The 25,192-nt window shown below is 37.1% G+C and overlaps 1 protein-coding gene across 1 annotated transcript in view; it reads right to left on the bottom strand.

Moving 5' to 3' along the window:
• Positions 1-511: 511 nt before the first annotated feature.
• The window catches only part of hgfb (hepatocyte growth factor b), a 35,989-nt gene continuing 11,308 nt past the window's right edge, over positions 512-25,192 (bottom strand). Inside the window, exons 5-18 of the mRNA XM_067420150.1 lie at positions 23,869-24,008; positions 22,234-22,354; positions 20,220-20,338; positions 18,526-18,691; positions 16,755-16,888; positions 14,211-14,304; positions 12,434-12,570; positions 8,236-8,268; positions 7,948-8,053; positions 6,480-6,554; positions 5,669-5,818; positions 5,457-5,563; positions 3,618-3,760; positions 512-3,042 (exon numbers count right to left, since the gene is read on the bottom strand). Of these exons, the coding sequence (XP_067276251.1) occupies positions 2,860-3,042; positions 3,618-3,760; positions 5,457-5,563; positions 5,669-5,818; positions 6,480-6,554; positions 7,948-8,053; positions 8,236-8,268; positions 12,434-12,570; positions 14,211-14,304; positions 16,755-16,888; positions 18,526-18,691; positions 20,220-20,338; positions 22,234-22,354; positions 23,869-24,008 (1,708 nt within the window). The 3' untranslated portion in view covers positions 512-2,859. The remainder of the gene's footprint in view (positions 3,043-3,617; positions 3,761-5,456; positions 5,564-5,668; positions 5,819-6,479; positions 6,555-7,947; positions 8,054-8,235; positions 8,269-12,433; positions 12,571-14,210; positions 14,305-16,754; positions 16,889-18,525; positions 18,692-20,219; positions 20,339-22,233; positions 22,355-23,868; positions 24,009-25,192) is intronic.

Below are 25,192 nucleotides of genomic sequence, written 5' to 3'. Positions count from 1 at the left end.
TATGAATTAGTATGTCATAGTTTTGACTTTGCCATAATGCAAAGCCATAATTGCACCTTTTTATTTCAGTGTCGACTTCATCTCTAATATTTTCATTCTCATAATTTCAACTTTTTTTCATTACTTACTTTTTATCTCATAATTTAGACATTTCTCTCATTCTCATCTTATAAATTATTTTCTGACATAATTATAATTTTTAATCTCATAATTATCTCTTTGTTTACATGGACAATTTTACAATTATAAAATAAAAACACTAAAATTCAATATTATGAAATAAAAGGTCACAAATGACAAACTGATATGGACATAATTATGACACAAATCATTTTGATTGTCACAATTATGACTTTTTATCTCATAATTATGACCTTAATATGTCATAATTTTGACTTAGCCAATTTTTTTTTTTATCTCATAATTTAGACTTTTCTCTCATGTTCATCTCATGCATGACTTTCTGTCACAATTATGACTTTTGATCTCATAATTAACTCATGTTTTTTTTTTTTTTTTTTTTTTTTTTTTTATACATTTTTACGTGGTGGATTTCCATGTTTTAGCTCCCAATTCACTAAAGGAATTATGTAAATGAAGTACCAGTGCAAACAAAATCTTTACTGCCATGCTCAATAGAGAATGTACACAAACATCTCTTGAAATGAACATTAAGCTGAGTTTGTTGTAATTACGTTAATTGCGATAGGCAAATATTGGTGGGATTTGTATATAATGCGCACTCAAAATGAACCTAATTTGCATATATGTAAAGAAGGCATGTTTGCACTTTAAATAATGCCAATGACTTTTCTCCTGCTTAGGGAATGCGACAGGTTTCCCACCAAAATACTGCAATTGAATTCGTCCCCACTCTTTAAAATGTTCGGAGCAAGGCTCTTCATCTTCCAGCAACTTCTAGGTTTCCTTAAAACACACATTTGGTATTGTTCCAACACAACTACACGAAAACAAAAAGAAAACATTTGTTCCGATCAATGTTAAAGCCAAATGAGGTAACAATAAAGGACTCTTTTGCCTTGTCTTGTGCTTTAGTAACACTAATCTCAATGTGTTCAACAACATCCTTACATAAGGACTTGTGCCTCAGGACTCTTACAAATTAAACTCATCCTTCATTTTAACCAACATAATTAGCATCGGGAGTGGTTGGAATACAAACACTTACGAGCCATCACTCAGAGAGCTATTTGTTTAAGCCGACATGATTTTTGGAGGTAATTTCCCAAGTTGATTGTTTTTGGAGGCAGGCCAGCGCGAGAGAACGAGGCGCTCGCCGGAATGAGCGATCCAAGACCACACAGGAAAGAAAATCACTCGGATCTATCTTACAACGGCTCTGATCTGAAAAAGTGAATCTGCAAATTTCCCTAACAGCCCTTCATTCCGATGTCAACAGGAACGCATACAAAATGCGGCTCGCTTTGCTCTCTGTCCTGCAGAGGTGCACGTTTCGGCTTCAATGCATCTTTGCAGCATTGCACACATTCACACACACGCTCAATGAACATATAATCTCCCACTCATTATTGTATTAACACTGATATATTTACAAATACATAAAACCACCCAATGAGCACATGGCACTGGAATGGAGGAGGCCACCGTCCCCTAACATCTTATAAAGGTCTATGAGACCTACGAAAGAACTGGGAGTGATTACCCCACTCCCATGACCACAGTATTTACAACACACATTTCCAAATCCTCCTCTGAATTCCGCTCTAAACCAAACATGGTGTATGGGAACCTCAGATGCTGATATGTTATGACAAGTCCGATTTTTTGCTGCATGTCATTACAAGCAGGTCATGTCATCTCTACGTTCAGGCTCGCGGACAAAACATCAACACTGGAAATGGATGGAACACCTTTGACTATATAAACACCTACGCTGAAGAAACGACAGTCTGTAACGGCGACATGAGGAGGTGTTATTGAAGGACACAGTGACCTCTCTCATGTGTGTTTTCAAGTATTATCAGGAGCATAAACTTACAAAAAAAGCCCTCTGTGTATACTTTTACCCATAAGATATTCTACATTTACTCTGCACACACTATGCTAACAGCTAACAGCTAATCCTTTATCGAGGGGCTTTTTGAATGACATTGTTAATGAGGGTTTTATATCAACAAATTCTTATAATCATAACAGCCCTCTTTCTCGATGAGGAGCGTCCGAAATGTAGCGGTTACGTCGGTCAGTTTTGAGCTTTTTTAAATGAGGGAACGGCAGATTCCTTTTGGGATCTCAAGAGTTTGTATCCATATATCAAGTCCTGGTCTGAATCCAGACTCAAACTGGGGTTAGGTCTCTGAATCCAATATCCCAACTGAAGTCCAGATTGTTAGTTTGATGGGTAATGTGTGGGTTGAACATACATATGAATGCTTTGTAGCACACTGCAGCAAGATTTCTCTTCGAGGACTTGAGGTTTTTCGTTGGCGGCCAGGAACCCCTATTGATTCTCGAAACTATTAGATTCTGGCTGCTTGTCGACTCTTTGGTCCAGTAGTCTTTATCTTTCCGTATGGCTAGTTGCAAATTTAGCCTTTAGAGACTGTCTTCCAGTGCCTTGCTCTGCGGTTCTGGCATTATTAGGTGTACAAATTGCTTGAATTCAGAGCAGCAGTTTCAGCTATAGTTTTAGCTCTTTCTGAATATATGTTTCACGGCCAAGCTGGGAAAGTTCTCAAGAACCTTTTCAGCAAGAGCTGTTCAGATTATCCTTAAATCAAGAGATAAACTGTCGGATTTATGTAAATTCTGTATTTTTGTTCTTATATATCAGATCGTATGTTCGATCCCGCTCATGTGATCTTAAAATGTTCTTCATCAGTTGTTAGGTTCTGAGTCTGGATAATTTTTGTACACTTTATGAATCCATCCAGTATAGAAGGCCACATTCACGAAAACAGCTGGTCGTTTGCGTAGGGCACATCCTCTGCCGTTTATGATCACGCCAACAATGACTTTACTGTTATTCTCTTGGCATACTAGAGGGCCACCATAGTCTTTCTGTGAGCATGGAAAAAAATACAAAAATAAATATTTAGAAATACATCCAAAGTATAACAAAGGTAAAAAGGTGGAAGTTATTTAGATAAATTGTATGTGATATAATCTAGCGTTCAAAATTTTGGGGTTGGTAAGATGTTAAAATGTTTTTGAAAGAAGTCTCTTATGATCACTAATGCTGCATTTATTTGATTAAATATACAGTAATATTGTGACATATTATTACAAATGTCTGGAAATGTATTCCATCATTCCTCCAGTCTTCAGTGTTACATTATGCTTCAGAAAACCTTCAAATATGCTCATTAGGTGTTCAAAAAAACAATTATTATTATCATCAATGTTGTACTGTACAAAACAGTTGTACTGCTTAATATTTTTATAGAACTTGTAGGTTCGTTGAGGAATAGAACATTCAAAATTTAGAAGTTTTACTGTCACTTTTGATTAATTTGATGCATCATTGCTAAATATTGGCAATGTTTTATTTTATTTATTTACTTTTTTTTATAACGTACTGACCCCAAACTTTTGAGCAGTCTATTCTGCAGAGAAAATCTGATGAATAAACTCACCTCACACACTCCTTCATCCTTTCTGCCACCAGCGCACAGTTTAGAACTAGTAATTAGAAGAGTCCCGTTGTGATGCTTCTGGCATTGGTCGTTGCTCACTATAGGCAGATGAACCCGTTTCAATGTTCCCTCATGTCCAGTGTCTGAGAAAGCCAGAGAAGCCTCTATTAGATAAGATACAGTATGCAAGTTTTCACATTTGGCATGTTTGCCTGAATTTGAATCTGTGCCTTTCATCATCCTGCTTTCATACTGTTACTTCCAAACCCGCAAAATACTTCCAAAATGTTTTCAACATCAACATAAATTCTTTCGGAAGGTGTTTATTAATGTTGCTTGGCAACAAAACTAGAACTCAGAAAAGTTTTTTTTTTTTTTTTTTTTTTGCTCTCATTTGAAATATTTGTAGCATAGTCACTTATGCTGGATTTTTTATGTTGTTGCCATAATCCTTGGTTGATTAAACCCATGTCCCCATTTTTAAATACATTTGAGTGTCATTCCTTAGTGCGTACCCAAGTTTGGGGTAATAGATTCACATTAATAAAATTAACCTTTATGTTCGAATGCAGTCAAGTCTGCACCAAAATCTAAAATGTGAATCTGAAATTGTGAGCAACAACCAGTCCCTCCAGTTTTTCGCGATTCAGCAACTGCTGAACACAGCAAAATGTCACATAATAGTTTGTCATTTCACTGCAAAATAATCACAAAAAAATATTTAAAATCACAAAAAATTCATAATATTATCTAATTGAACTATCTCTTATTTATTTAAAGCTGCAATGCATTGTTTGCATGAGGATGGTGATCGTGGTGGTGCATGGTGCAATATGTGGTCTTTGTGAAAGGGAAAAGCAGGGAAAGCAAATCTTTCTCATCTGCCGTCTCGCATAAGTGCCAAGGACTGGGTGAATTGATTTCTTAAGATGGATGAATGCCCAAATAAAAGTATGATACGCCCGATTACACTAAAAAAGAGTTAATAAAAGTGCTGTAGCCTATACCACAAACTCAATTCGCTACTGACACACAGACCGATGTCAGACTGGCGAAGGATTCTGTGTGTTCGCGAGTATACAGAAATGTGCTCTATTTATTGGTTTTAATGTCCTTGAACAATCAAAATAAAATACAAACATGATTATGCCTAAATGTCCGTCTTGGCGGTTATGTCTTGACTGAATAAGTTTGGGATGTGTGACAGTATTTGGTCCGTGCATTACTGTAGGCAGTAATCTTTAAAGTTAAAGCAACCTAATTTAGCCTAAATAAGATCAACTGGGGGGAAAAAACTAACAGTAGCCGACTTAAACATAAAGCACTGTTTGTATCTGTATATTTATGTTTTATTTATTGTCCTCCTATCATTTGTTTATTAGTTCTTATTTTATTACTGACTGTTTACTTGATTCATTATTTATTTGAGAACTTTTTACTTATATTAGGCAATTGCTTATTGCTGTGATTTACTTTCCCCAGTCATATATCTCACCCTAACAAAGTACACCAGCCTTTTTATTAAGACACCAAAATAAACAAGATTATTGTGCATTTTGTTTGTTCTATTGTCATGTATGACTATTGTACAGCTCACATAATACATAATATGGGAAATACGTCCAATTTCTGGAAATTACCACAAAAACAAATCACAAAAAAAATTTGCGCACTCCTGGAGGGACTGAACAACATTACTGAGGCTTGTGCTCTGTACAAAATGTCTGTCAATGAGATGGGCACTGAGAGGTTGTTAAGTCGAAAACATAACAGCAATGTTGTGTGCTTGCAAAGCTGTCAGGTGGTGGGGAGTCTCTGAAGACTAGCTCTAGAACTTACCTTTAGTCTCACCCCAGCCATACGCAGAGCATATGGTGTTCTCCTGAATGCTGCAGTCAGCCACGGGCAGCTGAATATGTTTGACACGCTCTATTATAAGCGCTGGTCTGTGTGAAAGAGGAACAGAGAGGTCATTTCATCAACAACAAAGGAATAAGGTCAGACGTGGAATACATTATTGAGACACATATTGATTAATCGACAGGTCTTACCGAGTCAGTCGGAGAAGGGCGAGACTAGAGCCTTCCGGGCCACAGATGACGTGCGAGATTCTCCTCTCCTGTCTGTGGAACTCATTCTCACCCGATTCGTTCAAATGGGATATACCAAGCCAAACTCTGTACTCTGATAGGTCAGGCACGCTGGGGGGGGGAAGCATTACAAAATTATGGGTTTAGGGTTTGGTCAAAAATATTCTTGAATTTAAGTCTTTTTCCTTTAAGGTTATATCATACCCTTTTTTTCGTTCATTTTTTAACGTTTTAAGACCATTTTATAACCTTTCTTTTTTTACTCTTTCTCTGATCATTAAAATTAAACAGGTTCAGTTTTTGTTTCTGCAACTTCCATGCCAACACCTCTTTGATTGTGCAAAAGTTATGACAACTTTACTCGCAAACTGCATGTTTGCAAGCCCAATGTAGTTTAAACTGCACTAACATCCTCTTTGCAGTTAAAAAGTTAAGAATAAGCCAACAAAAATTGTGTTTTTTTGTACTTGGGAGGAGGTTACAGTATGTTTTCATAGTAAAATGTATTATTTTTTCTCAAAAGATTAAGCTAAATTAGATTCCCCATTAGGATGACCTCTATAACGAAAATTCTTTTGTGGATTTGTAGATATACGGATGTCTCATGCCATAAGATGCATGGTCTAAAAACATCCGCATCTTTGATTTGTTGGGTTACATGCATGAGACAAATCCTGGAAGCCCGCTGATCATTTACCCTGTGACCCCTGATAATCCAGAGGTCACAGGCAGGGCATGACGGTGACTGTGTAGCAAGCCTGGATATAATTACCATGACGAGAAGCACTGTCTGTCTGTCAGCACCCACTCCTCCCTGACCAGAGAACCTCCGCACCAGTGAGTGCCCCTGAAGAGACAGAGAGACACAAGACAGTGACGCATCTCCAACATGACTCTCTCACATTATAAAACATGACAGTGCCGGGCTTTACTTCTGAGAAGCTGTATGGACACTGACTTCATAGACAACTACACTTTATTTGGAGGGAATTTTACTGTCAATCTGTCAGTGAGGGGCTTTAAAAAAAAAAAAAAAAAAAAAAAAATTAGTATATATTGCATGATATAACGAGAAAAGTGAATACAGAGAATTTGGAATTGCAAAAACAATGTAATATTGTAACACTCTAGTTAAGGGTCCAATTTTTGTTATTACCATGCATATTACTAGGATATTGGCTGTTTATTAGTGCATATAAAGCACATATTAATGCCCGTTTCACACTCCGTCTGCAGTGCGTGTTGCGGTTGCACAAATTTTTACCTAAATGCCAGTGTCGTTTCCTTGCTTTACTTGAGAAAAAAAGCCATGTGTTGACTTTGAAACAAGAGTATATTTTAAATTATATGCATCTGTGGTGAAATTACTAGATTTTCGCGTCAGTACATGTTTTTTTTTAATGCAAACAATGTTCTATCACTTTAATGCAGCAGTGCAGCACAGCAAAAAATAGACTCGGTACGAAAACGATAGTCGCACTGCTGCAGACGCAACGCTCCTGGAACGGACTGACGGACCACATTCGCGTGCAGTGTGAAAGCTGTAATCCGTTAACATGGGTACAGAAAAAAATATGCACCGCATACGCACTGCAAACGGAGTATGTGTGAAACGGGCGTTATCCTGCAAGACAATATTCTAAATCCCTTAATCCCACCCAATTTCTAAACTTAACAAATACCTTACTAACTATTAAAAAGCAGTAATTAGGAGTTTATTGAGGCAAAGGTCTTAATCTTAAAAGTTAATAGTGAGAATTGTTAAATTATTAAATCAGTAAACATATAATGCCAAAATATTAATTTTGTGCTCATGTTTAGTACTTAAATGTTTTTTTTTTACAGTAACAGTAGTTTGTTTGTTTGTTTGTTTTTTCTTTCTTAATCAGCAGAAAATGCCATTTTCATGACAAACTTATAATAGATATGAAAACAATCATAACAAAAGTTTAATAAATGAAGAAAAATATGTAAAATGTATTTATTTGTTTTACACCAATAGCACATATAAGGTTGATATTTAGTAGAAAATATAAAATGGTAATAAGCACATATTAAAGTTATTAAAAAAAGTCACACAAAATAATTTCTGAGTACAGCTGTTTTAAGCAGGACATTCCCAAAAATATACTTTATAGGCAACACAGTCTTAGAAAAGTCTTGAATTACCTATTCTTAGTGCACCACAGTTTTTGTAAATAATATTATTTAAAATTGCCTACGTTTTGCAAATTGCTTACCCTCTCTGTATGCTGACCATCCAACTTCCATCTTTAATTGGGACAGGCCCGCCACCAACAATTCTCACCTGCTTGTGAACAAAACATGATGTATGTGTAACCTCGGCTGTGAAAAGAAAAGAAAAGAAAAGAAAAGACAAAAATGGGGAGAAACACACGTTTGTCAGAATACTGATAAACATACAAATGCATAAATGTGTTTATAAAATAATAATTGTTGTCATCTAAAACATAAGAATACCAGCTGGAAAATTGCATGGCCTAACAAAATTTGAAAGATCTGATTACCTTTTTGTGGCAGATTGTTATTTGAGGGCTCACCTAAAAAAAAGAAGGAAAAAGAACAGGAAGCTTATTTTTGTTGTAAGCAATGAATAGGCATGAGAAATGAAAAGAAGAAGTGGTCACCAGTGTGATGGCTGTTTAAAGTATAATTTGAGTGAAAGTGTGTGTGAGGTCATTAGCACAGGACTAGTCTTGGTCCAGCATGTGGGACCAGTTAGACCTGCACAGCACTAAAGCTTAACTTATACATGTGATTGTGAGTGTGACAGAGACAGAGGGAGTGCTGACAGTCCGAGCCACCTGGACTTTACACTCTTTAATTAAACTGAAGCCTCTGTGGAAAGTGTGTGTGCATGTGTGGGTGAGTGATTGATGTGCCGTATGTAGATTCATAACACATGGCCTACATGCTCAACACAAGTCTGCGGTGTCAGTGATGAGATCACAAGTCAACAGGAAAGCACATGTGATACAGCATTGTGGGTACATAATGGTCCAAAATATGTGGTTATAGTCTGTATTGAATAAAGAACACAATAGTCATATATGAGTGAAAGACTTAAACTTAAGTATAAAGCTTCTGACAGCAAAACGTCTGAGAGAAGTTAAACGGTTAGTTCACCCACAAACCCATAAGCCATCCTTGTATATGACTTTCTTCTTTCAGGCAAACACAATTGGAGTTATATTAAAGAATATCCTGGCTCTTCCAAGCTTTATAATGGGAGTGAATGGTACCTTAGATTTTGAAGCCCAAAAAAGTGCATCCATCCATCAGAAAAGTAATCCATACTAGTAATCCATGGTTAATAAACTCTTTCTGAAGCAAAGCAATATGTTTTTGTGAGAAAAAAATGTCCATATTTATAACTTTATGTATGATGAGGCATGTAGGAGCAGTGTAAGCTCAGGTGAGAGTACACTCGCCGTTCCAAAAAAAAAAGGGCTAGGCAACAAATGCATGCTCCTCCTCTCTTATATTAAAATCCTCCAGCATTTCTCTTTAAAAATCTCCTTTTAGACTTCTAATTTGTGACCGGTGTTTTGTTTTGCTCTATCCTCTGCGCTTCCGCATTTGTCAATACATTATACATCAGGTCAGAGGTTCCACTTGAACTCCACTTGCGTACGGCAGTTACCGGAAGCCAGTGATTATAGTTTATAAAGTTATAAATATGGATACATTTCTTACAAACATGCACCGCTTCAGTTCAGAAGGTCGTTATTAAAGCTACACTGTGTGATATTTTCCCCCATCTAGTGGTGAAAAGGTATATGACCATCCAATAGTCCAATAGAATAATAGTTTCTGTTCCTCTCAATTTCGATTTCGTTTCAACTCCTACGGTGGCCGATTTAGTCAGGGCTTCCAGTTCGACCTCTTCGGTGAGTGTTGCTTCAGCTCAAGTGATGAGGTAATTTTTGAAAACTATTATAATTTGCAGTTATTTAATTTACCAAATGATCTATGATCAAATTAATCTATGTAAAATGAATAATAGTGTTTTGTTTTCGTTATTTTTTACAATTTCATTGCTAACATCAGCTGCAGGTTCCCAGACGAATGCAAGCTCTTAGTAAAGTAACTTTTATCAGTGCTATCGTTATTCTGTATATTGTACAACACCACTAGCGTAAGGCAAACAAATTATAATGCAATTAAAATATTAATCTCATGTTATCCGCCATAGAACACGGATTTATGTTATAAGGTAAACAATACTTTTTCATCATTGACGCGAGGAAAACTATCCTAGACGTCGTTCTAGTGTTAACGTTATACACAGCACACCATGATATAATTAGCCAAGCAACAATAAAACTTCCAATATACACAAATAGGCTGAATTAATATTACCTGTCGAGAAGAAAGCAGGAAACGTCGGCGTTCTTTTTAAAATCGTTGCTCCTCATGAGCTCTTTCCATCTTGGAAAGGCCACTCCAATATTTATTTTGTCTTGTTGATTTGCGTTGCCGTCCTAATTCTCTTTTCCGCTTCCTTGGCGACTCTGATACATATTCCGCAATGTTACTAGGTCCCGGCCCGGGTCGAATTCGGTAATCAATTCCGGGACGTGGTTGCTTTCACACAGAAGGCGACCCGGCAATGTTCCGGGAATATTGCGGGTCCGACGTGCATTGTGAAAGGGGCTTAAGAGTGATCCTCCATCATCATACAGCAGCCTCAAGCAATCCCCCTCTTCACCATCGACACAGTGCCATCGAGTGTTAAAACGCGAAAAGCGAAGCTTGAATTTACGGGTATGTCCCTCTTTGGCAAATGTACTTTCAAGATGGAGGAGCAACATGGCGACCGCCATCCGAACCCTCACCCGTATGTATTTTCAATGGTATATTATAAAATTACGAGAATGCATTATTACTTGAAAGAAGTAAATATACCTTAATGAGCACATATATTTTTGAAAGAACTAAGTGATTTTAGCTAAGAATAAACTAAAAAAGTTACACAGTGTAGCTTTAACAACTTGGAGCTGTATGGATTACTTTTATGATGGATCTACGAATCAAAATCTACTATTCACTCTTATTTTAAAGCTTGGGAGAGCCAGTATATATTTTTTTATATTACTCCAATTGTGTTTGGCTGAAAGAAAGAACGTCATATACACCTAAGATGGCTGAAGGGTGAGTAAGCTAGCCCATTAAATGCTAAACTCCAGAAATACTCAAACTGATCCAGTGAATGAACTACCTATTACAGTACAGGACAGAAATTTGGGGTCAGTAAAAATTAAGGAAAAAAAAAATCCTTTTTCAGCAAGGATGCATTAAATTGACCAAAGTTGGCAGTAGAGACATTTATAATGCTACACAATATTTCTATTTCAAATAAATGCTGCTCTTTTGAACATTCTATTAATTCTTTCCCCGCCAAACAACTAATTTTCGGTTATTTGTGAGAAAACGCTTCCCCGCCAAACAGAATTTTCCAGGTTTCCGTGTTTTCACTGTTAGACGCTATGGGGGGCGGTATTACGCATGTTCTGAATGACTACTGAATCTCCTGATGAAAACACACACGAGGAAGACGAGGAAGAAGGAAATTTATAATGCATATGTAAAATAACGTGATCATCAACATTAAACATCATTAGGAGTAAGCATTAGGAGTGTTGATGGACTTGATCTTCTCCATCTGTGTTTGATCATCGCTCTGAATCTGATCTGGAACCAGTCGTTCACAAAAACATGATTTTCTCAGCTTTTTGTTCAAAATGTTGCTTTTTTATGAAACTTACCCATATTCGAGTGTTGACAAAAAAGGAATGCATGAAGCTAGAATATATATATATATTTTTTAAAGAGAGCAATATTGCATTTGATATAATTACACGTTAATTAAAAGAATCCTGAAAAATCCTGTATTACTGTTTCCAAAAAGATGTTAACCAACACAACTACTCTAAACATTGATCATAATAAGAATTTTTATTTGAGCACAGCATATTAGAATGATTTCTGAAGAATCATGTGACACTAAAGACAGCTGAAAATTCAGCTCTGCCATCCCTGGATTTAAACTATATTTTAAAATGCATTAAAATAGAAAAGAGTTTAATGCAGCCTTGGTGGGAATAACGGCATCTTCCAAAATCCTTTAAAAATCTTACAGAACACAAACTTTTAAATGGTAGATTAACTAAAGAACAACTACAATCAAATCAGTGACTGAGTTGTGACACTGACTGAAATATTTGGGATTTTGGTTTGCAAACTAACTGTTCAGACCCATTTTGGACACAAACTCATTCAACTAATTCATTAAAAGGAACCGATTCAAACAAATGTCTTACCTGTGCAATACTATAATCAAGCCAATTATTTGCAAATTTGCAGTGGTTTTTATTCGTAAATGAAATGGTCTCGAGAGTCTGATTAAAATATTAATTTGCTTTTCGCAATTTTACAGTTTTTATCATTACTTTTGTATACTTCTGCTCCAACCTTGTATGATAAGGTAGTCTTTTCTAAATTAATAAAATACAGAAAACCCTAATGTAGTACATCGCAAAAATCTATAGCTTTTTAGCATTTCCTTTTTGAGGTCAGTGGATTACATTAGCCCCCTATTCCTCAGCTTGTGTTCGCCTCTTCATGTTTCAAGTAGCACTTTTAGTGAACCCAAAGGTCTCAATCAGTTTGTAATGTCAGCACAGACATGTGTTGCTCACTCACAGGGTTTGAGAGAGCAGTAGTCCCACGGGATGGATGAGCTGTTGGTATAACACCACGGGCCGTGTTTGTCCTTGTCCGGGTTTCTGCAGAAGTTCCCTGCCTGTTCAGCCTCCAGCAAGTCCACTTTTCTTTCGTTACTGAGAATGAATACAAATTTCACCATTACAACTCAAGACATTTTCAGAACATGTGCAGCTTTAAAAGATGAGTGTTGAGTGAAAATTAACATTACATGTCTACATATAAACATCCAAAAAAGGTGCATCATTCAGGCACATCCAGAGTCATTTAACACTAATCAAAGTGTGTTTGTAAGAAGACAATACATCTAAAACCACTTAAGAAAAATGTCCAAAGAAACATCTTCTTCTTATAAGTTCCTCTTAAGCCCCAGCTGTGTAGAGCTCCTCTCAGGAGGCAAGGTGAAGTATTTAGCTTGTGCATTACTCATGACATGTTTCCCCAAGCTTTTCCACATTATCAGTCAGATTCAGGAAGATTCACAGATGTAAATATGATACGATTCTCCAAAAGTTCACCAGAGACCAAAAGTGCTACAACGAAAAGCACAGATATGCATAACACCAATGATCTTCTTGTCGTATTGCGCTAGGGTTCATATAATGTAAACAATCGATGCCTAATGCCTGCCCGGCAGTGACCTTTGCAACCCGGCCGTGGCGGCTCACACAGGCTGCGGCCCAAATAAAGACCTCAATTGGCTTTGATGTGTTCATGGAGAGGGGTTAGTGTGAGGAAAGGGGTCAGAGGGTGGCTCTAAAGAATCTCGTTCCAGCTGGGTTGGCCTGCCTGTAATTTTTGAGGAATTGAGTCACTCCGACTGCTCCACGTTTACTATCAATTAGAGATCTTCAGAATGGGGGTGCTCCACTAAAATGTGTTTTTCTTCCTCAGAAAACTGCGAGGGTCTTATTTTTTCAACAAAGACAAACAAAACCTGACAATCCCTGCGCTTTGCATCAACGACCTGACGGGGTTCTGGAAAGGTCGACCTTTGACCTGGAACTTGTTCATAAAACAAGGAAGTTATTTAACGCCACACATCTCAGGGTGAGTGTGGATGGCAGAGACAACAAAGGCCTGTTGTGGAAGCGATTGTTCAACTCCTCTGAGACACATGCACACACACAAATTCACTAAAAATTGTGCCAATTCACATTAAACACAGGCAAAACCATAACTGCATTAGAGGAAACAGGCCGCACCTGGCAGGAACAAATATAAACCATAGCTATTTAACAATCAAGTAAAACTGCATGCATATATGAGAGCTTTATATGCTTATCTGTTTACATATAAAAACATGAGATATTTCAAAGAGCATCTGTCTCATTTATTCATTCTCCCCAATTTAACGACAACTTGCTGTGGTTGACCCTTGAACCTAATGACTAAATGGAGTTGTTCACCTTGCAAAGCGGCACAATGGCATCATGGGATTGTCCTTGAGATCATGCTTTGCAAGTTGTGGACCTAGTTTTGTTTCCATGGAAACTGAGTCAATGTCCATGACTGAAACTATGCGCTGTACAACTACAAATCTGCTTAATACTAGAGTATAAAAAATTCATAGAGAAAACTGTGTGCCCATACAGGATTATAAACTATCCATTTCTTCTGTCTAAGGCTAAGGCGGTTCAGTTTAAAGCTAAAGGATTTTTTTTTCTCTATCAGATTAATATGCAGAGACAACTTTAAATATACATTTCAGCTTTAAGTTTATTTTGCAGTCTAGACATGGATGGCCAGCTTTTACCTTTCACTGCGGCCTTTCCATGGAGCACAGGGGATGCCTGAGCGGGTTTTTGCCCATTTGCCATTGTACGAGTCACCAATTCCCGTATAACACTCTGAAATAACAAAAATAAAGAGAAGCAGAGATTAAAAAAGGGGGGGTGCAGTTATTGTAAGCAACATTAAAAAAAAAATGTGAGTCTGTGTTGTGTTCTGAAGAAAATGTGAGTGGTGCTTGCATTCAAAACTCGCTTTCACATTCGATCCTTTATCATTTTTAGGCAAAAAAAAAAAATTGTTTAGTAAAAGTAACGGTCCATTTTTTTCTCGACTGGCCACCAATGTTTAGTATTATTTATATACTTACAATATTTATTACAATTTTAAATTATATTTCTAATTGGCTATAATAAAGTTTTACTTTAGTTTTAGTTTAAGTAATTTTAGTACATCAACCTAACTGGCAAAGAAACATTTCTAATTTTTTTAAGGATTTTTATATATAACAATTACAGCACTGCCAGCTGCACAGTTTGAAGCAAAGGTTCTTGTCAATTGCACAAACATTGTGGGATGACTAACACAGCAGCATTTATTCTTATGTTTATTTTATGCCACGATAAGGCAGCTAATAAGGCTATTTTCATGGTTTATAAAATCAGTACAAAAAAATAGATAAACAACCAGTGAATAAGCATATCTAAAAAAGAGATAAGGGACATACAAACAGTGTAAACTAATTATGTACAGAAAAAATAGGTGCACCTTTCTAAACCCACTAGTGCTACATTAAGTACAAGCAGTAGTATTAGCAAGCAATTCTAAATAGATGCACAATCTGAATAAAGTGAAAAACAAATGCAATGCAGCATGATCAAATATAGATGTTGTAATTATCCCAATGAGAGCTCTGCCTTTAATAAGGCACTATTAACCTAAAATTATTATCAAGCCAAAATGCTTAAAGAAACGCAGCAGGTTTGTGCACACAGTGCTTAAGGAAACACAGCAGGGCTCCCAGCGGACCACAATAGTCGAACGATCATCCCAATGGCCTCAATTGGAACACCAGCTAAATCGATCTTAACATCAGCGCCTGTGCAAGTCCTTCTATGAAGCATCTCCTGGGCCCTGCCAGTCACACGAAGCTGTCAGCAGTGATTAATGCTTGACTCATACTGTCTCATTCCCACACTACAGCTCCTGCTCCCTGCACATGTTTCAAACAGCCCCCATTAGTGGCCGTGGAGATCGGACGCGGACTACAGGGACCACAGTGTACTGATGCCAAGACAGCCAAGAAAGAGCAAATGAAAGAGGGAGAAAGGGAGGGAGAAAGAGCTATGGCATTCTTGAGAATCATGAAAAGAAATTATATAGATATCATGTCTTGCTGGGGAGGATTAATAAGAACAAAGGAAAGGACGTTTTTGATATGCAAAGAAGGCATGACTTCAAAAGTTATAGCCGTCTTTTTTTTTTTTTTTACCAAGCCAGCGAAACAAAATGGAAAGAATGCCAGCCATAACATCATGGAAAACAAGATCAAGCCAGTAGATTATAAACATGTTTCTTAAAAAAGAGAATAAGTGTAATAGGTTTTATGGTCACTGTCTGTAAACTTGCCTGGCGTACTGGAGTTTTCACTCTTGCATAACTCACTAGTACAGAAATACACATCTAGACAGAGGTGACAAAACCATATCACGGTACTTCAGAAGCAATTCAAATGTCTCCGGTCAAGGACAAGGTGACGGTGACTGGCTTGAGATACTTTCTAATAAGCTACAGCTGCCACAGTGCTTTTACTGAAGATGATTTACAATTTTAAAAAATGATTTAGGAAGCCATTGAACTGTATCAAAATTTCAAAATTAATAGGCAAATTTCCACATGGATTTTCAGATAACAATGGATTTATGCTGTTATTTTATATACTGTATGTGTATCTATGTCCCTGAGCTCAGATTACTCTGTAAGAATTCATTACCTGAATAAATGTATGTACTGCATGACAAAAATGGTTGAAAAGAACATGTAAATATCTTGTGCATTAGCTACCCAATAAGGTAATTCCCTTCCACAGTAGCTTCACTGAATTAAAAATGCAGCAGCCCAGGGTATTTCCCAATGCCATGAACCCGACTTTAGACTATGTTTTTGCTGGTAAATTGAGTAGTCGTTTACAGTTACCTCAAAATAGCAATGCTCCAACAATGTCCAAACCTCGTTTTCAGACCAGCACAACCAAAATGGTGCGAGTGCATTTGCTACATAAACAACATGGCACTGGATATGAAAATGATAACTGCTTTAGGCTAATACTAGTAAAAAAAACACTTGCGTTGCATCAGGCTCCGCATTGCACCGGGTGTATGATAGGGCCCATAGTATTTGAGTGGTTACGAAGTTAATAAAGCAAGGTGTAAACGGTTTAAACATTTGGCTGATCTCAAAGAACTTCATCAGTGCATGAGAACTGAAAACATTGCAATACTAATACCGTTCAACAGGAACATCAAACTATATCTATACTATATCACTTTATATCATAAATGACTCTTACCTTCAGGTTCCGAGGTTTGGACTCCACACCGAGGAATGTTCGTGCAGAACGCCACACGTACATTGGGGTCATTCGTGAAGCACCATGGGAGATGAAGACCATTAGGATTTCTACAGTAGTTCTCCCGGAGATCCCTGCCGTGCAGACACATACTTTTAATCATATTTACACACATCACACATGTTACTGTTACACAGCATATGTTGAACAGACTGTGCTTGAGCTTAAAAACAACTTTTGAAGAATCATCTGCATTTAAAAAAATATATAAAATGTAAGATGACAGATAAGAATCTGGGAAACGTTCAGGAAACATTTAGGTTTTCCTAGGGATGACAGAACCTGGCAGAAAGTCCTGCTGATAAAACCAGCATACCTGGTGAACATATGTATGTGGGGGATTCACAATATAACAGAAGTGGTCACAAAATGGGTTGGGTTATCTTATCTGTATAGTGCTTACGTTCGCACTATACAGTGTTAGCTACTCAGTGGCTTTCTCTAATGACACATAGTAACAAAGCTAAAAGTTTAACTATATGTTTGACCTGTCACAAGCACCTGTAAGTAGGGTGGTGTACCATTCACATTTACGTTAATATACATTAACAGACTAATGGGGGCTACAGTTAAAATTAATACACATAGTCACGCAATGCTGGATGCTGATGTTGTTAACATTATGAGAACAATTTGACAACAAAGTATAACAATAATAATAATTTGCATGGTTTGATGTTATATGAGATACGTGGTCGTTAGATATAATCACTGTTGGTATCGTTGATTTACTGTAATGCTTTTTTTCTCAGTCGTTCAGAGCAAAAGTGGCAGACATGTTACTTGTTCAGATGACATTTTCTGCAAACTCATTATATTATTTTGGTCATACTTCTAAGACGTAGAATCTGTTATTCCGAAGTTAAGTGTCCACCCCTGTGCAGTGACTGACAGCCACACATACTTCTGAAAACATTAGATTCATCCGCGCTGAGGAGCCGTGACGATGCACAACCCAAGTAAAGATGAAAAATCCTTAAATTACTGCAATAGCAGGTTTCAGACAGAGATTGCGACAAAGAGGCAAAACTTAAAGACTGATGCTTTAAAAATAAGTTTAAATAATGCTACGACTATCGATTAACAACCTTGGATAGTTACAGTAGGTCTGTCTTTAACAGTTTATAAGTGTTCCTAAAAACAAATCACTCTTTATGGAGAAAATTAAATACTATGAAAATGTTTTTAAGTTAGGACTTTTTTTATTATTACATTTAGTCTATTTAGCAAATGTAATTTGATGTTGATTAAGATCAGAAACATCAAATTTTTATGCGTTCCCTGCGCATTAAATGTCCCATATGCCTGAAAACCAACGAGAACACGGGACAATGATGATGATACATAACAACAGAGCTTAGGCACTACAGTTGATGTGCTGTAATCTGCTTACCCAAAACCCTCCATAACTGTCAGATTTGAAGAAAATGACTGTTGTTTTACATACATACAGACAGTTACATATATTACCAAAATGGTTTCATGTAAGCTATATGGTACACCTCAAACAAGGGAATTTATAGTAAGTTATAATGTTAATACTAATCAGCAAGTCCATGAATAGATTGGGTATGCAGAGCATTCCTGATTATGGACCACATGCCCCTGATATACATACATTTATATAGACTTTTTGGCATAAATATAAACCAGCATGGAAGTCCAGCGAACACATATTTGAACTATTTATTTTTTTCATGCATTTTCTTACTTGCAGCGATAATTCTGTGGATTATATGTGTGTTGATGGGGAAACTGGGCGTCCCATCTCTGACAGGTCACTCCCTCAGGGGTGATGCCAACCGTTCCACGGTAACCCTCTCCACGTCCACGGAAACAACTTGTTGTGTTTTCAGCGTCACCGCCGTTGTCTGAATCTGAGTAAATGGTGAAAAACATAAACAGAAAGACAAAGGAAGTGAGAAAATGAGGCATTATATCACTCCTTAGGCATGATGAACACTGAATCATAGATTCAGCATTAACTGTAAGACAGCAGTGTTTCAGGGAGGAATAACAACAGCTTTGTCCCGCTTAAAGGAGAGAGATGCTTCCTGAATGAGTCAAAGCAGTCACTAAGTCTGTGACAAATGCTAAAACAGTAGCCTACAGAGCCTTTTTTAGGGTAAAACATAAGTGTTTTATGAATGATTTATTGTTTTTGCCCATGCATCTCATTGCAATAAATTACACTCATTAGAGACAGAGTTATTATGTTTACCTCCAATAACCTGAAAGTGCTTCAGTCTGCTAATGAGGCAAGCAGAATGGAGATATAGACTAAGTCCTGCTAATAAAACCCAAAGTCAGACTCTCACAGTGGGATTTATTCAGTGGATCCCAGCGTATGTGATGTTATTGTATTTATTAAATGCTAGGTAAGCATGTTTTACGCCATTAAATAATACTAACTGCAGTGGTGTGTAATGTCATTAAGACAAATGGAAAGGCCAAGCAATTGGAAACAATGATGTGCTTTGTGCCTTAAAATCGTGCTGTTTACTGCAGAGGAGCATGGTATTTTTAAAAGCATGTTTAGCTTTATAGAGGATCAAATAGTCTTTTTCATTCTGCAAGTTCTTGTAAAAGCAGATGCTTCTATCATGATTTCCACAGGTGGGAAGTCACATACATGTTTAAACTCTGTTTAGCTGCTTATTGAGACATTGAAGTGTTTGAAAAGAAGCTGCGCTCCGCTAAATAGGAAAAAGCGTGGTGAAAAGTGTCTCCAAGGACGGTGATCTTTGAGAATCCATCACAGGATTTTGCTCAAGGTTATGATGCAGGGCTTGCCAAACTGTTCTGAAAAACAAAAGCGACCCCTGTGGTTCCATCTAGAATGGTGAAGTGCCTGAGCGTTGGATGCCTGAGTTTCTGCCTCGCTTCCCACTTGAACATTGCTAATGAAAATAAACGGAGGCAGTGCGATGAGGAGGAGGGGGGTGTCATTATAATAATAGGTTTTTGGGCGCTCGTGAGCTTGTGTGTTTGAGCGCGCTGGGGGTTTGAAACCCACACGTGTGTTTTGTCTTTAGCGTGGAAGGTTTACATAGCACTTGAAACTCAAGCACATTTCTCTCATGCAGATAAGGGAACTCTCTACTCCGCTGATGAGGAAAAATAAACACAGAGGCACGTTACTGAAAAGACATGGCGAGGGCTGAGGAAAGAGAAAGAGGAGAGAGAGAGAGTTTTATAGGTGGACCCTCCTCTCTCTCTTCTCCCAGTTACAAACAACATTCCTGTGAGGGTCCCAAAACGAGAGGGGAGCCTGGGCTACAGGAAGAGGAAGTTGTAAATTTGGCAAACTCTGCCTCTTTTCATTCTTTTTTTTTTGTCTCTGGCTTCTTTTTTGTCCTTGCCTGTCTCTTCATCTTACACATAGGCTCTGAAGCGCACACTCACCGCACTGTTTGATGTTACAGTACTCCCATGGAGTGCTTGGATCGGTGGTGAAACACCAGGGTCTCTGGCGCCCGTCTGGGTTTCTGCAGTAGTTGTCCTTTAGACCTTTATAGGGGTACCTGTCATAAGAAGGGCAAAACGAACACACTTAACACACCACATATCAACCATCCCAGTTCTACAGGAACTTTGATTTACAGTCAGGATAAAATTATAATAACCTCCAGAACATACATAACATGCACTCTGCTTCTGGTACAGCAGGACTTTTTAAGCCAAGCACTCAAGACAGAAGCCTGTTGCCCTGCACACACCTAGTAACAATTTTTAATTTGCCAGTGTCTGTTGATATATATATATAATAATACAATTATACATTTATTAAAAAAAAATATATATATATATATATATATATATATATTTTTTTTTTTTTAAATAAATGCTATTCTTTTAAACTTCCTATTCATCCTAAAAAAATTAACAGTTTTATAGTTATTCTATATTATTATTAAATATTTAATATTAAAGGGATAGTTCACCCAAAAAGGAAAATTCTGTCATAATTTAGTCACGCTCAAGTTCCAAACCTGTATACATTTATTTGTTCTGCTGAATACAAAGCAAGATATTTGGCAAAATGAATATACAACCATTTATCATGTTATTGGGCAAATCGCTTCTGCCTTGTGGTGTTCAATGGGTTTTTATATTTTCTTGTACTTCTAAAATAATCAAATAAGTCTTTTAAACAACAATTTGCCTCTCTGGTAGGGTCACACAAAGCAGTCATTTTATTAAGTGATTTATATCAAACAGGGGCATGACACAGTTCCCATGAGGTCAAGTGGGAAAACATTTTATTGATTTTGCAAATATTTTTAAAAGTTCCTCACAAATGCCATTCCGGATTAGGGTAAATTCAAGAGCATTTTCCATGCATGCAATCTGAGATATAAAAAAATGGTCTTTGTGTGTTTAGAGACTCTTAAGGGAGCGTATTCAAACAGGCCAAACGGACATTTATTTCAAGATTAACGATATTGTTGTTTCCCAGAACTAGTAAAGATGTAACACGGGCACTGGGAAGGTCATACAAAATAAAAATGCCATTTATTGTCTGAAAAGTGCATACATACTGTACATCCAGTAGCAATGTGTGGTCAACTGTTTCAGTGGCTATGCTAAACAAAATAGATGTGTAATTGAGAAAAGATGTACAAGGAACTTTGGAACTTATTTTTTTCCAAAGAACATGATCTAAAGAAATTATGAAAACGTACAGAGTAAGTATTTTCCGAAACAAAGTGTAATTTTTCATGAGTGATGTTAGCCATCACTTTAAGATGCCTCCTCACATTGTAATTTCAGACAGATTAAAGCATAGCTGAGTTGTTTTCCACAGTTCACTTTAAATAGCATGAGGCAAAGGATCCACGTCCTCACGAGTCATGACCCCAGATTTCATCAGCATAACATTACTATACCTCAGACTAGTTTTTCAACTGATATCTGATTCCTTTCTTTAAGAAGAACTTAATCATCTTACCATTAACATTTTTTTTTAAATATCATGTGGTGCCATGCAATAACCACAAACACGATTCTAAAGTCCTCTATGTTGTTTCCTCTATGTTGGTGCTGCTATGGGGTTGCTAAAGAATTCTGTGTGGTTGTTAGTGTGTTGCTATGTGGTTGCTAGATAGTTTTAAATGGTTTCTAGGTATTAACTCAAAACAGACCACCATAAAATTCCACATTCCTCTTGTGTACCTCATTTAATGTTAGTATATAGATTTTTTTCACCTGTATAAATCAAAGATCATCATTTTGATTGCTTTAAAGTAATTGCTCACCTTTTTGCAACAAACTGAATGATTTGGGGCATCACCAAAGGGCGAACAAAAGGGATTTCCCCATATTGGCAAAGCTTCTCATATTGACTAGAACTCATGACCTGGAGTCTGTCTGATTGATGTCATCCCTTACTATTTGCAGTTGTTGGTGGGTCTCATACCTTTTAGGGTGAAAAAGGTGTCTATGTGGTTCCTCAAGGTCCCAGCGCTGGCATTCCCGTCCGCTCTCTGTGTGGTCCATCGGTCCACGGTAACTTTCTCCATTACACGTCATACATTCCACTATGGATAAGGAACATGCCTGGTAAGAATGTTAACCTAGACAGGTCCCAAAAGACTACAGCTGAGTGATATTAGCACACTTGTAGAGGATGACTCAACAGGGTTCAACCCTGGTTGTCATGTTAAGCTGTTAGAAGAGGCATAATCTTGCTAGTAAATCATGTGTTAACTACGCATAGGCTAATTACCAACAATTAATGCCTGCAGGGATTGTTATCATATTTATCAAGAAGACAAGCAATTACGGAGTCACATGTGACCCTTAGAATGTCTAATAATAAATCATCTGACGCTTCAATTTACTAGGCAGACATACCACCCATTAGGCCTTGCATTTAACCCCAAAGGTACGTTGTGGCTTCCAACAGATTTCTTATGATCAAAGGTTAAAGCAACATGTAATTATTACTGTACTTAGTAAAAAGCTTAGTCACTGCAGGACCAAAACCAAATATCACAGCAGATGGAGGGTCACCTCAGCTAGAGTTATCTCTCTAAATCATGCTATTAGTTGTACAGTACACACAGTATACGGAGCAGATTGCTGTAGTAGAAACATAAGTTAATGTTAGCCACTCTCATGAAAGCATGATTTTCCTTCTTTGTGTGTGTGTCTGTGTGGTTTTGATTATGGGAAACTAATTTATTAACAAACCCTCCCGGCCATTATTCACCACGCAACTCATAGAACAGACAAGAGGCTCTCTTTGTTAGTCTGATCCCTATCTCTGCAGAAAACCCCTCTTTTTTTGCATGCAACTCGATGTGATCTCCTATCAACAAAAATCCCCGTTCACTCTAACAATCAAGCGCTTTCATTCTCTTTCAAGTGATTAAGCTTTAAATCGCATAAATCAGCAATTCACATGAAACATTTTTTTTAAAGACTAAAAATCAATCTATACGCTAGTGATTAAACATCCCTCAAGTTAAACTGCAAGCCAAGAGGAAAGAGATTTCACAAGTCGTGAGATAGCTTTAACATCTCAACTATTGCTCCTAGACAGTAAACAGAGAGTGAATGGAGACTTTTGAATAATACTAATCTCACATGTCTAGATCTTAACAAAATGCTAGTTTTCCTCACGATATCATGTTTTATTAACAAAGTTCGGGAGGAGCACATTCCGTTAATCAACTCAATTAAAGAGATAAGAGGTCTGTACCTCTTATCTCTTTAATTGAGTTGATTAACGGAAGGAATCTTTTGTGAGGAACTTTTATGTGCAGACTTGCCTCTGTTCCTTTTCCAGCATCCTTCCACCACCCCTTCTCCTTACTTCTAGCTATTCCTATCCCAACCTGGGACTGGGGGATTACTCTGGGTTCCAAATTCCAAGCTTAGAGCCCTCCCCTCAGACAGCACACCAAATATGCATACCCTTTACTTAATTATGTGTATGTGTGAACTCGTGAAACTAATGTTTAGCAATACATTTCATAAATTTAATTATGAATTTAATTATCATAAATTTTCAGTATGATTTTCAAATAAATGCTGGTCTTGAACTCACCCTCCGAGCATTGTGGGATACTACAGTCCTCGAAGCGTATTCTGGAGTCCGTGGTATAGCACCAAGGGCTTGTGGTGTTGTCTGGGTTACGACATAAATTCTCCCGTAGATCTCGGTCCTGATACATTTTGGGTAAGAAACTGATGGAGTGAGAACAGAAACAGAGGTGATGTTTATAAAATCTCTTTGAAACGTGACTTGACATTTTTTAGCTGCACAGAGTGAGGATTGATGATCATATTAAACCAGATGAATAGTGACGTCAACAATCCTTTGCAATTATTAGCTGATTTTTCTTATTGAATACAAAAACATCACTACAACTGAACTAAGAATCACTTATGGAAGAATTGTCCGTGACACATTTATGACTTCCAGCCAAATACAACAGAAGATCTCAATAATTTATATTGTATTAATACAAATGGCAAGACTATTGGTATCTTTAACATCAGAATGCAGCTGCTACTCTACATTTCATTGTGACGCAAGAACTTAACATGTATTTGGCCCTGGTTAAATCGTAACCTCTTTATTTTTTTCACATATGGAAAAAGTAAAGAGTTTTGTCCTTAAACCAACAAATGCATGTAGACAAATAATGGTTTTGGCATGAGAATGGGGTAGTATAAAGCTTTTGGCCAGAGAAGGTCAAAAACTAGCCGGGCTACTCTTATTATGACGTTGTTGTTTTAAGAGCGTTTGTTATTGGTTATATTAATGCCCCCATTGCCTTTGCAGAACACTACATTTGCAGACTTTTTTTTGTTATCCAATAATCCATTTATTTTAAAAACCAAAAGTTTCTAAACCTAATGGATTAGTAGTATATGCCTAGTCATGTGATATAGTGACACACCCCATATAGAACAGCTTTTGTTAGGCCACCAATATGATTAGTATCTTCATCTACTGTAAGTGCTCATCATTTTAAACCTATTTCTTTTTAAGTTACTATTCATTTCATACTATTCAATTCTGAGAGGCTGCTACAATATTGAAAAACTTTTTGGGACGCATGACTTTACATCCACATGAACTTTAATGACATCCCATTCTTAATTTTTTAGGGTTTAATATGGAGTTTGCCATGCAGTTATAACAACAGCTTCAATCTGGCAATGCTTTCCACAAGGTTTAGTGTTTATTGGAATTTTTATCATTCTTCTAGAAGCACATTTGTGAGGTTAGGCACTGATGTTGGACAATAAGGCCTGGCTCACAGTCTCTGCTCTAATTCATACCAAAGCTGTTCTACTGGGTTGAGGTAAGGACCAGGCCAGTCAAGTTCATCCACACCAAATTTGCCCATGCATATCTTTAT

Source organism: Pseudorasbora parva, chromosome 16 (genome assembly GCF_024679245.1).
Source record: "Pseudorasbora parva isolate DD20220531a chromosome 16, ASM2467924v1, whole genome shotgun sequence".
Classification (NCBI taxonomy): Eukaryota; Metazoa; Chordata; class Actinopteri; order Cypriniformes; family Gobionidae; genus Pseudorasbora; species Pseudorasbora parva.
Note: the sequence above shows the minus strand (reverse complement) of the source record. Positions and strands in the feature narration are given on the sequence as shown.